Source organism: Oratosquilla oratoria, chromosome 20, assembly GCF_046742065.1.
Source record: "Oratosquilla oratoria isolate Oo_2021 chromosome 20, ASM4674206v1, whole genome shotgun sequence".
Taxonomy (NCBI): domain Eukaryota; kingdom Metazoa; phylum Arthropoda; class Malacostraca; order Stomatopoda; family Squillidae; genus Oratosquilla; species Oratosquilla oratoria.
Window position 1 is genome coordinate 22,061,460 of NC_134796.1, and position 14,240 is coordinate 22,075,699.

At 40.9% G+C, this 14,240-nt stretch overlaps 1 protein-coding gene across 10 annotated transcripts in view; it reads left to right on the forward strand.

The window, feature by feature from the left end:
* Window positions 1–10,904, forward strand: part of LOC143036394 (E3 SUMO-protein ligase RanBP2-like) — a 216,592-nt gene extending 205,688 nt beyond the window's left edge. For 9 of the 10 annotated variants that reach the window (XM_076203695.1, XM_076203703.1, XM_076203697.1 and 6 more), the window contains 2 exons: window positions 1,709–1,810; window positions 10,566–10,904. In XM_076203695.1, coding sequence (XP_076059810.1) covers window positions 1,709–1,809 — 101 coding nt within the window. In that variant the 3' untranslated portion in view covers window position 1,810; window positions 10,566–10,904. The remainder of the gene's footprint in view (window positions 1–1,708; window positions 1,811–10,565) is intronic. The other variant, XM_076203701.1, reaches the window with a different exon arrangement.
* The last annotated feature ends 3,336 nt before the right edge of the window (window positions 10,905–14,240 follow it).

A 14,240-nucleotide genomic window follows, 5' to 3' on the forward strand; every position in this document is an offset into this window, starting at 1 on the left:
TTCTCCATTTTCTTTAACCATCTCCAATCCCAGCCCATTACCCTTGCATTTACCTCTCACACCACCCCATCCATATATAAGTTGAACAGCCAGAGCGACTTAACACGTCCCTGGTGAAGTCCCACCTTTATCTCAAACCACTCACTCTCTCCATTTCTAATTATAACACAGGCTCTCATACTCTTATAAAATCTCTTGACTGCTCATAACAGCTTTCCTCCTATCCCATATAATTGCATTACCTCCCACAGTGCCTTCCTGTCTGCTTAGTCATAAGCCTTTTCCAAATCCATAAAGGTGCCGTTTGGGGTATTGGCTGCATGTTATTGTGGGGTTACAAGCTGTTAAGTAGCATGCAGTTTTTACTTTAGGGTCTATGTGGAGCATCCCTATGGACCAGAGACACATTTTGTCTGTGGTAGAGGAAATATCTATTCATAGAGAAATTATATTTTATTATACTGTTACTTGCCCCCCCCCATTATGCTGTCCTCCCACTCTTGATACTGTCCTGTACCACTTCTCTGAATATTCATTTTCATTTTTTGCCACACCCTGTGGCGGGGCAAAAGAATACTGCCACACGTCTTCCCACTTGAGTCGTAAAAGGTGACAAAAATGAGATGGGGTTAGGATTAGGCATCCTTCTCCCTATAGCCCAAAGGGGGACATTCCTTAAAAAAAAAAGAGAGAGAGAGAGAGAGAGAGCCTACCAGAACCCAAAGGTTTGGGTCTTTAAAAAATGTGCATGGATGTGGTACAGATGAGAGTAAACAGGAAGAGATGGGCAGGATACTGGTAAGAATGCCCTTTTCACCCCATCCATCTATCTCACACTCAGTTATCCCCTCAAGTTCATTCCCTTCACCTGTGCCTTCCACACCTATTTTACTTCTTCACCTCCCCGTTTCTCACTATCCAGCCTTCTCAGACATTTCATCTCAAACACATTTAAACTTTTCCTCTCTTGCCTCTCTTAAATTCCAAGTCACTGCCCTATACAGTGCTAATGCACAACCATTCCTTCAAATCTCCTCTTTGTATCCATTTCCAAATGCCTATTTCTCGTTACACTTTTTAGCCCCCCAAGGTATTTACTAGCTTCTCTCAATCTAAAAAAAAAATTCTATCTCCACTCTACCCTTTCCTCCCACATGTGACCCCAAATACCTAAAGCTATCCACCTCCTCCAGCATCTCTCCTTAAGACTTGTTTCCAACTTGCTGCCATCCTCCCCCTTGTACATTTATCTTCAACTTCCTTCTTTTGCACACCTTCCCAAATTCATCACTAGCTTCCTTAATCCCTCCTCTGATCCTGCTACAAATGCAGTGTCGTCAGCAAACGACAACTGGCATCTCCCACTTTTCTCCATTTTCTTTTCTTTAACCATCTTCAATCCCTGACCCACTATCCTTGCATTTACCTCTCGCCCCACCCATCCATGCATAGGTTGAACAGCCAGGACGACATAACACATCCTTGATGAAGTCCCACCTTTACCTCAGACAACTCAATCTCTCCATTTCTGATCCTAACACATGCTCTACTACTCTCATAAAAACTCTTGACTGCTTGTAACAACTTTCCTCCTATTCCATATATCTGCAGTACATGCATACATATATATGTGTATATCCAGTCACTTGTTCGGTCTTGCTTTTCCTATCTACCAAAATGTCTGACCCAAGACAATATTATATTTCAGGAGACCAAAGCAGAGATGCTGTACCCTTTAGAGCCTGTGATCCCCAACTTACAAGTGCACTCTCAGATTTCTTTCATTCCTCCAGGTTGAATTTCAAATAAGGTGGGTTCAAAAATTCTCAGTGGCACATTTTGCACTTTGCTATTCTTCATTTTTATGCCAAATGCTTGTTATGGCATAGTGCAAGGAATGAGAATGTAAGACCTTGTGGGTTAGTCATCTGAATATTTTCAGCTAAGAACTCAAATTCAGTGCTTGTCCTATGTTTTCTGTTCTGCAATTTCACCTTGCCCCTACTTGTAACCAAGCCTACATATTTGACTATTGCCCTTCTACTCGCTCCTCTTTCCATCACCTCATTCTTAATTTACTACAGAGTTACTCTTGAAATAACCATAGTGAATTATGTTTCCTTTACAGTATATCTTTTTACCCATCAACACCAGCCCAACCCACCTTTTCATCTTCTCATCCTCAGCCTACATACCATCTCTGCACTCTTCAGCACTTCCTCTTTGAAACATAGCCATTCTTATCCCCACCATTTCTTTTTATCTTTCACAATATCTTATACTTCTCTCACCATTGCATGGTCATTTTTCCTTTTTATCTTTGCTCAACTTGTTTATGCTCAGCTCTGCTCTGCTTCTCTCCCTCTTCTTTCTCCACATAACCCGTGCTATGAATTTCCCTTCCACCAAATACAGTCAAACCTCGGTTATCGAACGCTTCTGTTCTCGACCAAATCGGTTTTCGACCAAAAAGTTCGAGAATTTTACGTCTCAGAACTCGACCAAATTTCGGCTCTCGAACAAACCGAAAGAAGCCGAGCGTACCCGAACGCGGCTCACTCGCGAGCCGAGAGAACTCGAATGCTAAGGACGCTTCCTCCGTAGCGCATTTGCGATCAAAGTTCATTCCGAGCAGACGTGTTCGTTCTTATTTACGTAAATCTGACTTTTTTCATCTTTGCATCGTGTATTAGCCCCTAATCATGGGTCCAAAGAAAGCAAGTTCAAGTGGTGAAGAAAAGAGGAAAGTAGTGCGCAAAACTATTGAATTTAAAAAAGAATTAATAGAGAAATATGAATCTGGCGTTCGTGTGTCTGCGTTGGCTAAGGAGTTTGGGATGGCGAAATCGACGATAAGCACCATCCTAAAAAATAAAGACCAGGTTAAAGCAAGTGATGTGGCTAAAGGATCAAGTGTTTTTAGCAAACAAAGGCCACAGGTATTGGAGGAAGTGGAGAAACATTTGCTGATTTTCGTAAATGAGAAACGGTTAGCAGGTGATACTCTTAGTGAAGATGCAATTTGTGCCAAAGCAAGACAATTGTATGAAGATTTGATAAAAAAAGATCCTAGCATTATTCCGGAAGGGTTTGATTTTAAAGCAAGCAGAGGGTGGTTTGAAAACTTTAAGAAAAGAAGTGGGATACACTTATTTATGGTAAACAGTATACAGTGCAGTTTATGGTGTAAAATAGTAAAAAAGAATTAGAAAAAGTTGTTTTTTAGACTTGGAACGAATTAAAATTATTTACATTGATTATAATGGGAAAAATTGTTTCGGTTTTCGAACAAATCGCTTTTCGAACAGCCTTCTCGAACGGATTATGTTCGAAAACCGAGGTTTGACTGTAACATATAATTCAGTGCCCTCTCCTCAGAACATGTGTATATCCTAAACTTGGTACCACTACATAAAAATTAATCCCCCTTCAACTACCCTCCAACTAGCCACCCTGGCCACTCATATTTATGACTCTTAAACTTTGGGAAACAGAAATTCTAATAGCATCAGTAGAAACCACCCTAGAATATGTCTCTACAGAATGGAATGCAATAATCACCAAATCAAACATAATCAACTTGTTAACACAACAGTATGAAGGTCTTAAAGTAATAACAGAATGCACCAAAACCACTACTATAGGACACCTTCATTTGGAAACCAAAATCTTTCCAGTAGAACATCATGTAAAAATGATAAACACAATTCTACATTAAAGCCCTAAACAACGCCCATTTTTTAAGTACTGCTTTTACCCCCTTACAAGGGAGGTAGCACAAAAAATAAATAAATAAATAAAAAAACATTCCATCCCCACATACTCTACTCCAATTCACCCCTCTCCCTCCCTCCCTCCCTCCCTCCCTCCCTTATCTTGGTTCCTCTCGTAAAAGTTCTTGACTGCTCTTAACAGGTTTCCTCCTTTCCCATATATCTGTAACCTCCCACAGTGCCTTCCTGTCCAGCTTGTCACAAGCCTTTTCCAAATCCATAAAGGCCCAAAAAACATCCCTCCCATCTTTTTCTGAAAGCTTTCTCACATATATATCTTAGCACAAAAATCTGATCCATGCAACCCCTACCTTTCCTAAACCCACACTATTCCTCACCAATTACTCCCTCTGTTCCTTACCTAATCCTCTCAATTAAAACCCTCCCATAAGCCTTCCCAACACACTGAAAATTCTTGGTGTAACATACGATACATCAATGTCTTTCAAACAACACATCACAAACATAAGAAACAAATGCACACCTAGACTTAACGCACTTAAGTCAATCACTGGAACGACAATTGGACAAAACAAAGAAATTAATATAACAATATACAAACAATGCATACGCTCAGTGTTGAATTATGTGAGTCCTGCATAGGCTCCTAATCTCAGTGAGACACACCACAACACCCTTCAAATCATACAAAACAAAGCCCTAAAAACAATTACAGGCTGCACAAATACAACACCAACAGACCATTTACATCATGAAACAAAAGTCCTCAAAGTCAAGGACCACCTGGACATGAGAGGCACACAAACACTTGCTGCAGCCACCACAAACACATCACACCCGCTACACTACATAGCAGAACACCCACACACACAAAGAAACATTAAAACAACACCCAAAGACCTTTATTACGCACAAATACTTTCTTCTCTTCCTCCACAACCACCAAATACCAGCCTCCAGAAACATATTCATAATCATATCACTCAGTGCTCCATTAACACACTGAAAGACAACACTGCTGCATGCCAGACCCCCTGATATCCACCCTTCTGAATCCTCTCTCCCACAAAAGGACAGAGTCCACTTGGCCAGACTGCGGTGTGGTCACCACCCAGCACTTCTAAGCTACCAGAAGAGGCTGGATGACCGCATTGTGAACAGCTGCCCAAGATGTAACACTTCACCCCATACCATACAACACATAATGGAAGACTGCATTATACACAATCATGCATGCAAACAACACAACATACACTCTATAAAGGATTTGTGGGAAAACCCAGTTTCGGCTGTAGCATTCCTTGGGGAGACGGGACTGCTCGGACAGACAGTCTAGGGAACGACAACAACAACTACACTCAATAAACTGATCCCCCACACTTGTCCCCTTTTCCCTTGTAGAGTGGAGCCATACAGGCTCTTCAGTCCTTCAGCACTCTATCCTCTTTTAAACAAACATGAAATAAGCTCACCAGCCAGTCCACCATAATTGTACCTCCCTTTTGTAGACACTGCACATGACACCCATCCAACCCAGGTGCCTTTCCAGCTCTTATCATTTTAATAACTGCTTTCACCTCATCATTTGTTATTTCTTCATTTTCCTCATTCATCACTCATTTTCTTAGCATTTCCCACTGCAACTACCAATCCCTCCCTATACTCCTTCACATTTAGCATACATACATATACCAAGGCTTTTTCCCCCTTACAAGGGGGGTAGCCAAAAAGAAAAAGGCACAAAATCAATCCCACCCATTCCACCCCTGAATGCACTCCACATCCCTCCACCCTCCCTCCTATCTTAGCACCTCCTGAATGACGGGCCATCCCTGCACCTTGTCCACTGCCCTGGGTCAGAAGCAGTGTCGCAAGACACAGCACATCCACAGCAAGGCCGCTTCATTAAATCGGCGACCCCCACCCCCCTCTCCTTCCCCCCATTGCATAAAATGAGAGGTCAGGGAGAAATCCCTTCGGGCTGCGTCAAATTTTGCTCACACATACTACCTCACCCCCCATCCACCTGCCCATTCCGCCTCATGCTATCACAACATCATCCATATACAACCATTCTCCATTCACCCCTGTCTTCTGTCCTCTCCCATCCTTCCTCAACAGACATTCCCCTCTTCCCCAAAGCCCCCTTCACCCCATCCATCCACCTCATCCTTGGACGTCCCCTCATGTTCACTCCCTCCACATCTGCCTTCCACACCTCTTTTACTAGTCTTTCTTCACTCATTCTTTCCATGTGTCCAAACCATCCTAATATTCTTTCATCAACCCTATCTCCCAGCTCCTTTTCCACCCCTGTTCTCCTCCTCACCTCCTCATTTCTCACATTTAGCATTTAGCAACTCCCTAAAATACTTAACCCATCTTCCGCTTACTGCCATTTCCTCCATTATCCTCTCGTCATCTGCACCTTTTCCCTTTTCTTGTCTACTTGGTTCACCTCCTCTTCCTCTCTTAATGTCCTTCCAAAACACCTTTTTATTACTTTCAAATTTTTCTGTCATACTCTTACCCCATTTCACATCTACTCTCCTCTTTGCCTCCTTTATCTTATATTTTATATCTCTTTTCTTTTTACCTCTTGTATGATTTTCTCATCTTATTTTGTAACCAATCTGATTGCTTGCTTCTTCTCTTATACAGCCAGCGCTTCCTTTAAGCTGTATGCACGCACACAAAAAAAAAGTGCGCACACAAGGTTTTCAAATTATATTAAGGCAGATGTGGAGGGAGTGAACATGAGGGGACATCCTAGGATGAGGTGGATGGATGGGGTGAAGGGGGCTTTGGGGAAGAGGGGAATGTCTGTTAAGGAAGGGAGAGGACGGAAGACAGAGGTGAGTGGAGAATGGTTGTATATGGATGATGTTGTGACTGCATGAGGAGAAATGGGCGGGGGGGGTGGGGTAGTATGTGTGAGTAAATTTTGACGCAGCCCGAAGGGATTTCTCCCCGTCCTCGCCTTATATGCAAAGGGGGACGGAGAGGGGGGGTCGCCGATTAAATGAAGCAGCCTTGCTGTGGATGTACTGTGTCTTGTGACACTGCTTCTGACCCAGGGCGGTGGGCAGGGTGCAGGGATGACCCGTCATCCAGGAGGTGCTCAGATGAGAGGAAGGGTGGGAGGGGTGTGGAGTGTATTTGGGGATGTAATGGGTGGGAGTGTTTTTGTGCCTTCCCCTTTTTGGCTACCTCCCTTGGAAGGGGAAAAAAGCCTTGGTATATGTATGTATGTATTCACTAAAGAAGTTTCACCCAAACATTAACTTATAAATTCTCTAAAAATATGTTAACTTGCCAAGCGTCAAACCAATAGTTGCCTTTCTCTCTCTGTTCTTCTTTTTCATTTTCTTCAAACTCTAGTGCTTTCATTGGAAACTAGATTACTTTTCCGCCTGGGTGTAGCGTAGAAATAATTTGAAAACGTTTATATGAAGAATTTTATCATTTTACACATGGTTCAGAATGAAGAGTTCTGTGATTTGGCTAGTTGATGGATATTGGAGGAACCTTCCTTGCATCTAGTACAGACTGTGAGAGGGGGATTAGTCTAATGAATTAAATAAAAAACAAATTTAGAAACCATTCAGGAGAGCGTCATTTGGAAATGCTTATGAAAATGAAAAGCTACCTATTATATGGAAATTCATTTAATTTAGATAGTGTATGTAAAAAGTGGATAAATGCCAAAGACAGAAGATAGAAAAAAATAAAGGAATAGAACCCACAATTATACGTAGTAATAGGCATAGTATGAATGTTTAACAAAGAATGGGTAATGGTCTTGTTTTATTATGTATGTTTAGAGGTACAGGAGTCCCTCAAATAATGCGGATTCGAATAACACGGATTCAATCATACGCGGATTTTATTTCAAAACCATCTCAAATGTAGAGAACCGTTTTAAAATTCGCGCCAAGTCAGGCACGCATACGCACACACACGGCAACATCGCAAACATTTGTGGTGACTGCTTTCTATTTTACCATATACAGTCGATCCTCATATAACGCGGTTATTATGTACACAGGGAACTGCTCAAACAAGGGTGTGGGGCGAGGGGATAGCCATGGGTGGCTGCCTGCGGTTACATGTCAACTTCCGGGCACTGATGCAGGAGGGAGGAGAGGGGGAGTAGGGGGGTAGCCAACAAGCTTTAGCTTGTCACTTCCACCACATGCGCCGTGCTATCATGAAATTTTACCGCCCTAACCTGTTGAAGTGTAATGTTTCTTTCGTTTGGAACACAACTAATAAGTCTGATAATGACTGCTTGTCATGTCTTAATTTCTCTTATGAGGTTCTTGTTGTTACTGGCAGTGGTGGTTTGGGAGATTAAAAACAGACTTACACACGTGTAGACACACACGTAGACACGTGTTAGACAACCAGTGTATTTTGTGAATGCGCGTGCGTGTACACAAATACGAACACAGACTCACGCACGTACATGCTTACTTGTACATGTGAACATAGACACATACACGCACACACACACACACCACACACACATACATACACCACATACACACACACATACATATGCCACATACACACACACACGTGTATACTCCACATACACACATATGAATATACGCCACATATGCATATACGCCACATACACACACGTATATACGCACAAACAACATGCGCCACAAACGCCACATACACCACATACATACGGTTCTCTGTATTTAATATGGAAAGTCAGCATACGCGGATTTGATCATACGCGGTAATTTCAGGAACCTAACCCCAGTGGATAGGTAGCACCTCTGGTTTGTGGTTGTCAAAGTGGTTATTTGGGGTTGACCCGCTGATAGGTCACACTATAATCTGGTGATTTATAAGACTCATTCAAACATAAAAATTATCAGATATTTACCTTTATTTCAAAACTTCAATCACAAAATTTTAATATCTGAACATGTGTAGATTGTCCGACTGTCACGCATGCTCATAATGCAAACTTACATAAACAATAGTTGTTTCTAAAACTACAATTGTAAACATGCACTTGCGTAAAAAATGTTATAGTCAACTTGACCAAAAAAAGTTAGTTTAACTGCCAACAGGACACTATACAACAGTATAGAAGAAAATGTTACTGTACTTTAGTAAAAGTGTTTATTAATTTAGCCTATACCCTGGTACTTCATCTGGACTGTATCCCTCAAGTTATTTTTCACTGACACCATCACTGTCAAATCCAGAAAATTCTTTTTCATAGTCATCATCACTTTCAAACAATCTTATAATTTGTTCATCAATTAACACATCATCATTGGTTATTTCAGTAGTCATTCAGCTCATCATCACATATGTTAGGTTCATCTTCGTCCTCATTTGTGCTTGTAGTTGAAGCTACCAAATCCTCACTTAATATCTCGTCTGTGCTTGAAGCTGAAGCAACCAAATTCTCATATAACATGTCTTCAGTTCCATCCATGGCATTTGAGATGCAACATTTTTTGAAGGACTTAATTATTAGTTCTTCAGGAATACTGCCCCAGGCTTCTTTCACCCATTCTACTATTAAACTCAATCCAAGATGTCCACAATTTGTGAATGTAGTATTGAAAGGTTTATTTACTGAAACGTCAAGTGGCTGCAGAACAGAAGTGCAACCACCCAGAATGACTGCTTGCCTTGTGCGGTATTCCTTCAGCTTAACTTTGACAGACTCACAGCAATGTGACTTAAACATATCCCAGACTAGAATACTTCCAGTTTTGAGCAAGGGACCTGGCCTTTTCATCCACACTTCATCCAACCAAAATTTTGTTAGGTTTTCATCCATCCATCCCTTAGGATACACTTTCATAATTACATCTGGTGGAAAAGACTCCTTTGGACGAAGCTTTTTTCCATCAGCTTGGCAGGCTAGCACAATAGTAAAATGGTGCGTTTTATGCCCTGTAGTTTTACTTCCCACACTGTCGATAGTAGTGTTTCCCGGCATATCAAAATACATGGGAGTTTCATCCATGTTTCCAATATTTCCTAAGGAAAAATCAAACATTTTACACTTCAGAACAAATTTTGAAAAATTATGAACTTTATGCTCAATGTCTTGGCAATTTTTGAGCAATATGAGTTTTTTTTGCTGTAGTGTCAATCCAAATCTATTCATGAACCTTGTACACCACTCACATCTAATATTCCACATCTTCATCCTTGTCATTCACATAAATAGCAAGCATTATTGGAGCCAATACTAATCCCTGTGGAACTCCACTTGTCTCTTCCTTCCAACCAGAACACTTTTCTCTGAGCACTACTCTCATTTATCTGCTATGCAGGAAATCATCCAGTTTAGTAGGTTACCTTGTATCCCTCCTATGTTTCCATTACTATTATTTTATAGTAGTTTTTATTTATTTATTATTATTATATATATATGTATGTAATTTTTTGTGCAGTACTTTGTCAAAGGCTTTTTGTAAGTCTAGGAAAGCACAATCAGCCATTCCATCCCTATATATCTATTAGTCTTGATTAGAAACCACTTAAATTTGTAGCACATAGCTTTCACTGTCTGAATCCAAATTGTCTCGAGTTTATTATATTGTTTTCTTCCAGGTGCTTCCAGGTGTATATATATATATGTGTGTGTTCAATCAATCCATTGCCCTTGGCCTCTCCTGCAGAAGACCATCTATGCATTTGAATTACAGCCATACTTTTCATATATATTCTGTAGAACCCTAACAGTAGTTGCACATTTTGCATGTTGAGTTTAGTATTGCAGTTCGTTCTTTAAGTCTGCAATTTGGAGCACTGTTTTATAATTTGGTTTATTTTTTGTTTCAGACTGATGAATAGGAAATTTTAAGGATTGTTAAAAACCACTTGCATTGTGAAGTGACCTACTTCCCGATACTTCTGTCCTACTGCCAGCATCTTTGATTTCTTGTGTGTGCTTCAACTGAATGCAAATTTAATTATATTTAGAGGATGGTTGTATCATAAGGCTCAAGTAGATTGAACACCTCAACAATGCAATTGATGGTGAAGAGCCATGATAAATGTACTTTGAATAAATTTAGATGTGGTTACCATCATTTAAGTTCCTGACTTCTTGATTTCTCTTTATTTTTCTTTACCTATGTATCAATCCATTGCCTGTTGGAATAAGAATTTATTGATTTATGCTGTCTTTTTATTGTCCCTGTATTAACGTCGGTGAATTTGTGAAAAGACGGCTCAAATGTATGTTCATCTCATCAGCTTCATAAATTATTTTGGTTGGACGAGGAGTGGGAAAGTGTGCCTTCCTGCATTGCTTATAATGAGTGGTGTGGATGGGGGGAAAGGATCACCTGTCCAAGGTGCTGAGATTGGAGGGTCGTTAAATGGGTCTTGATTCTGCATGAAGTGTGTGGGCCTTTGAGGATGTGCCTACCCTTAAAGGGGAGAATTTTACAAATGGGGATAGTAAATAATGAAATTAAATTGAGTCAGTGTTAGTGAAACACTTGGTTTCAGGCCAAAATTAGAGCATATGTATTGACCAAATTGTGATGTACAAGGAACAACCAATGCTAAAATGTATTAAAAAGGAAGAGCATGCCAACAGAAGACCTTTTGATCCATAACTAGGTTGGATGCAGAAAAAAAATGTAGATGAATAAAATAATGATAGATAATAAACGAAAAAATTATAATTTACAATAAATATTACCCACTGGGGTAGTGGCTGCATGTTATTGCAGGGTTAAAAGCTGCTAAGTAGCATGCATCTGATATGGGGTGCTCCTATGGACCAGAGTTACACATAGTTTAGTCTGTGGTAGAGGAAATCTATTCATAGAGAAACAATGATTCTTTATCATACTGCAACTGTCACTGTTATGCTGTCCCCCCAACTTTTGTTACTGTCCTGTACCATTTCTCTGAATATTCATTTTCATTTCACCAAGCCATGTGGTGGGGGAAAAGAATACTGCCAACAAGTCTTCCAACCTTAGATGTATATGGTGACAAGAATAGGACTAGGTATCCTTCTCCCTGTGGCCCCAGAGGTAAGATAAAGGTACTAAGAGGGTCTGGGAGGAGTTTTCCAACCAGTACCCTAAGGTGTCTTTTATGTGCATGGATGCAGTACAGATGAGAGTGAAAGGGAAGAAATAGGCAGTATGTTTGCAAGAAGAGAGATGGATGTGCTGGCATTGAGTGAAACCAAGTTGTAAGGGAGGGATGAGTTTGAGTTTGGGAAGATCTCAGGAGTGAAGAGAGGATGAGGGAGAGAAGGGATGACTATACTAGTAAGTGAAGAAATAGGTAATTGTGTGGTGGAGTGGAAGGAAGTTTCTTCAAGGATGAAGTTGAAACTGGGAAGGGAGTTGTGGGTTTTTTGTAAGTGTATATGGGACTGTTAGTGAGAAGAGTGTAGAGGAAATGGAGGCTTTTTGGATAGATTTAAATGAGTGCATAGAGGGATTAGGGAGACATATCAATGTAGTAGTATTGGGAGACCTTAATGCTAGGGTAGGAAATTAACCAATAGAGTGGTAAGTGTGGAGTCCCAGGAAAAAATCATGGAGATGTCTAGAGAGTTGATAATAGCAAATACAGTGTTTAGGAAGAAAGTCAAGCATAAGTACACATGGGAGAGGGTGGTAGATAGAGCATTAATGGACTATAGTGGTGACCAGGAGTATAGTAGGAAGAGTTAAGGATTTACATGTTCAAAGGGGAGAGAGTGGAGGAATATCATGATTTTTTTTAGTAAGTTGAGAATGGAGAGAGAGGAAAAGGACAGAAGGTAGGGAGGTGTTTGAAGTGAACTGCTTAAATGAGAAAGAAAAGGAGTACATAATGAAGCTGAAACAGGAGTGAAGGATAGAGTAGAACTAGGAGTGGAAGAGGAATAGGGATGGTTCAAGGTGTGCAAAGATGATATGTGGAACAAGGAAGATGGGAGGAAATAGAAAGAAAGGTAGTTAAGATGGATATTGGCTGCATGTTATTGTGGCAAAGTAGCATGCAGTTGATACTTTAGGGTCTATATGGGGTGCCCCTACAGACCAGAGCCACACATCATTTTGTCTGTGATAGAGGAAAACTCTGTACATAGAGAAATGATGACACTATGACTGTCCCTCCGTTATGCTGTCCCCCAACCCCTTGTTACTGTCCTGTACAATTTCTCTGAATATTCATTTCCTTTTTTTCGCCTACCTACCCTGTGGTGGGGGAAAAGAATACTGCCACCAAGTATTTCCACTTGAGTCGTGAAAGGCAACAAAAAGGGACGGGGGGTGGGATTAGGAGTCCTACCTGTAGCCCCAAAAGGGGACATTCCTAAAAAAGAAAGTAAAGGCATAAGAGGGTCTGGGAGTTCTCCAACCAGTACCCTAAGGTTTGGGTCTTTTGATGTGGTACAGATGAGAGTAAAAGGGAAGGGATAGGCAGTATGTGAGAAGAAAGACGGATGTACTGGCTTTGAGCGAAACTAAAATGAAAGGAAAGGGCAACTGTGAGTTTGGGAGGTACTCAGGAGTGAAGAGGGGACGAGGAAGAGAAGGGGTGGCTATACTAGTAAGCGGGTAGTGGAGTGGAAGGAGGTGTCATCAAGGTTGATGTGGATGAAGGAGATGTGGGTTTTTGTAAGTGCGTATGGGCCTGGTAGTGAGAAGAAAGTAGAGGAAAGGGAGGCATTTGGGTAGATAAAATGAGTACATAGAGAAATGTCAATGTAGTTGTATTGGAAGACCTAAATGCTAGGGTAGGAAATGAACCAATTGATGGAGTGATTGGGAAGTATGGAGTTCGAGGCCAAAATCATAGTGGCGAATTGATGGTGGAGATGTGTCTTGAAAGAGAGTTGATGATAGCAAATACAATGTTTAAGAAGAAAGTCAAGCATAAGTACACATGGGAGAGGGTGGCAGATAGAGCGTTAATGGACTATATTGTGGTTACCAGGAGTATGGTAGGAAGAGTTAAGGAAGTACTTGTTCTAAGGGGAGAGAGTGGGGGAATATCAGATCATTTCCTGGTGGAAGGTAAATTAAGAGTGGAGAAAGAGGAAAAGGGCAGAAGGTAGAGAGGTACTTAGAGTGAACTGCTTAAATGAAAAAAAGGAGAATAAGTATATGAAGGAGTGGGAGAGAGAGTAAAGGATAGATTAGAACTAGGAGTGGAGGAGGAATGGGGATTGTTCAAGGAGGGAGTCATAAGGTGTGCAAAGATGGTGTGTGGAACAAGGAGGGCGGGAGGAAATAGAAAGAAGGGTAGCGAGTGGTGGGATGAGGAAGCAAAGAAGGGTGAAGAAGCAGGCATTCATAGATTGGCTACAAAATTAGGACGAGGGAATCGTATGAGAGATACAAAGTAAAGAGAAAGGAAGTTAAGCATTAGATGAAGGAAGCAAAGAGTGGAGCAGATGTGAAATGGGAAAGAGTATGACAGAAAATTTTGAAAATAATAAATAGATGTTTTGGAAGGAAGTTAAGAGGAAGAGGAAGGGCTTTAACAAGGGTG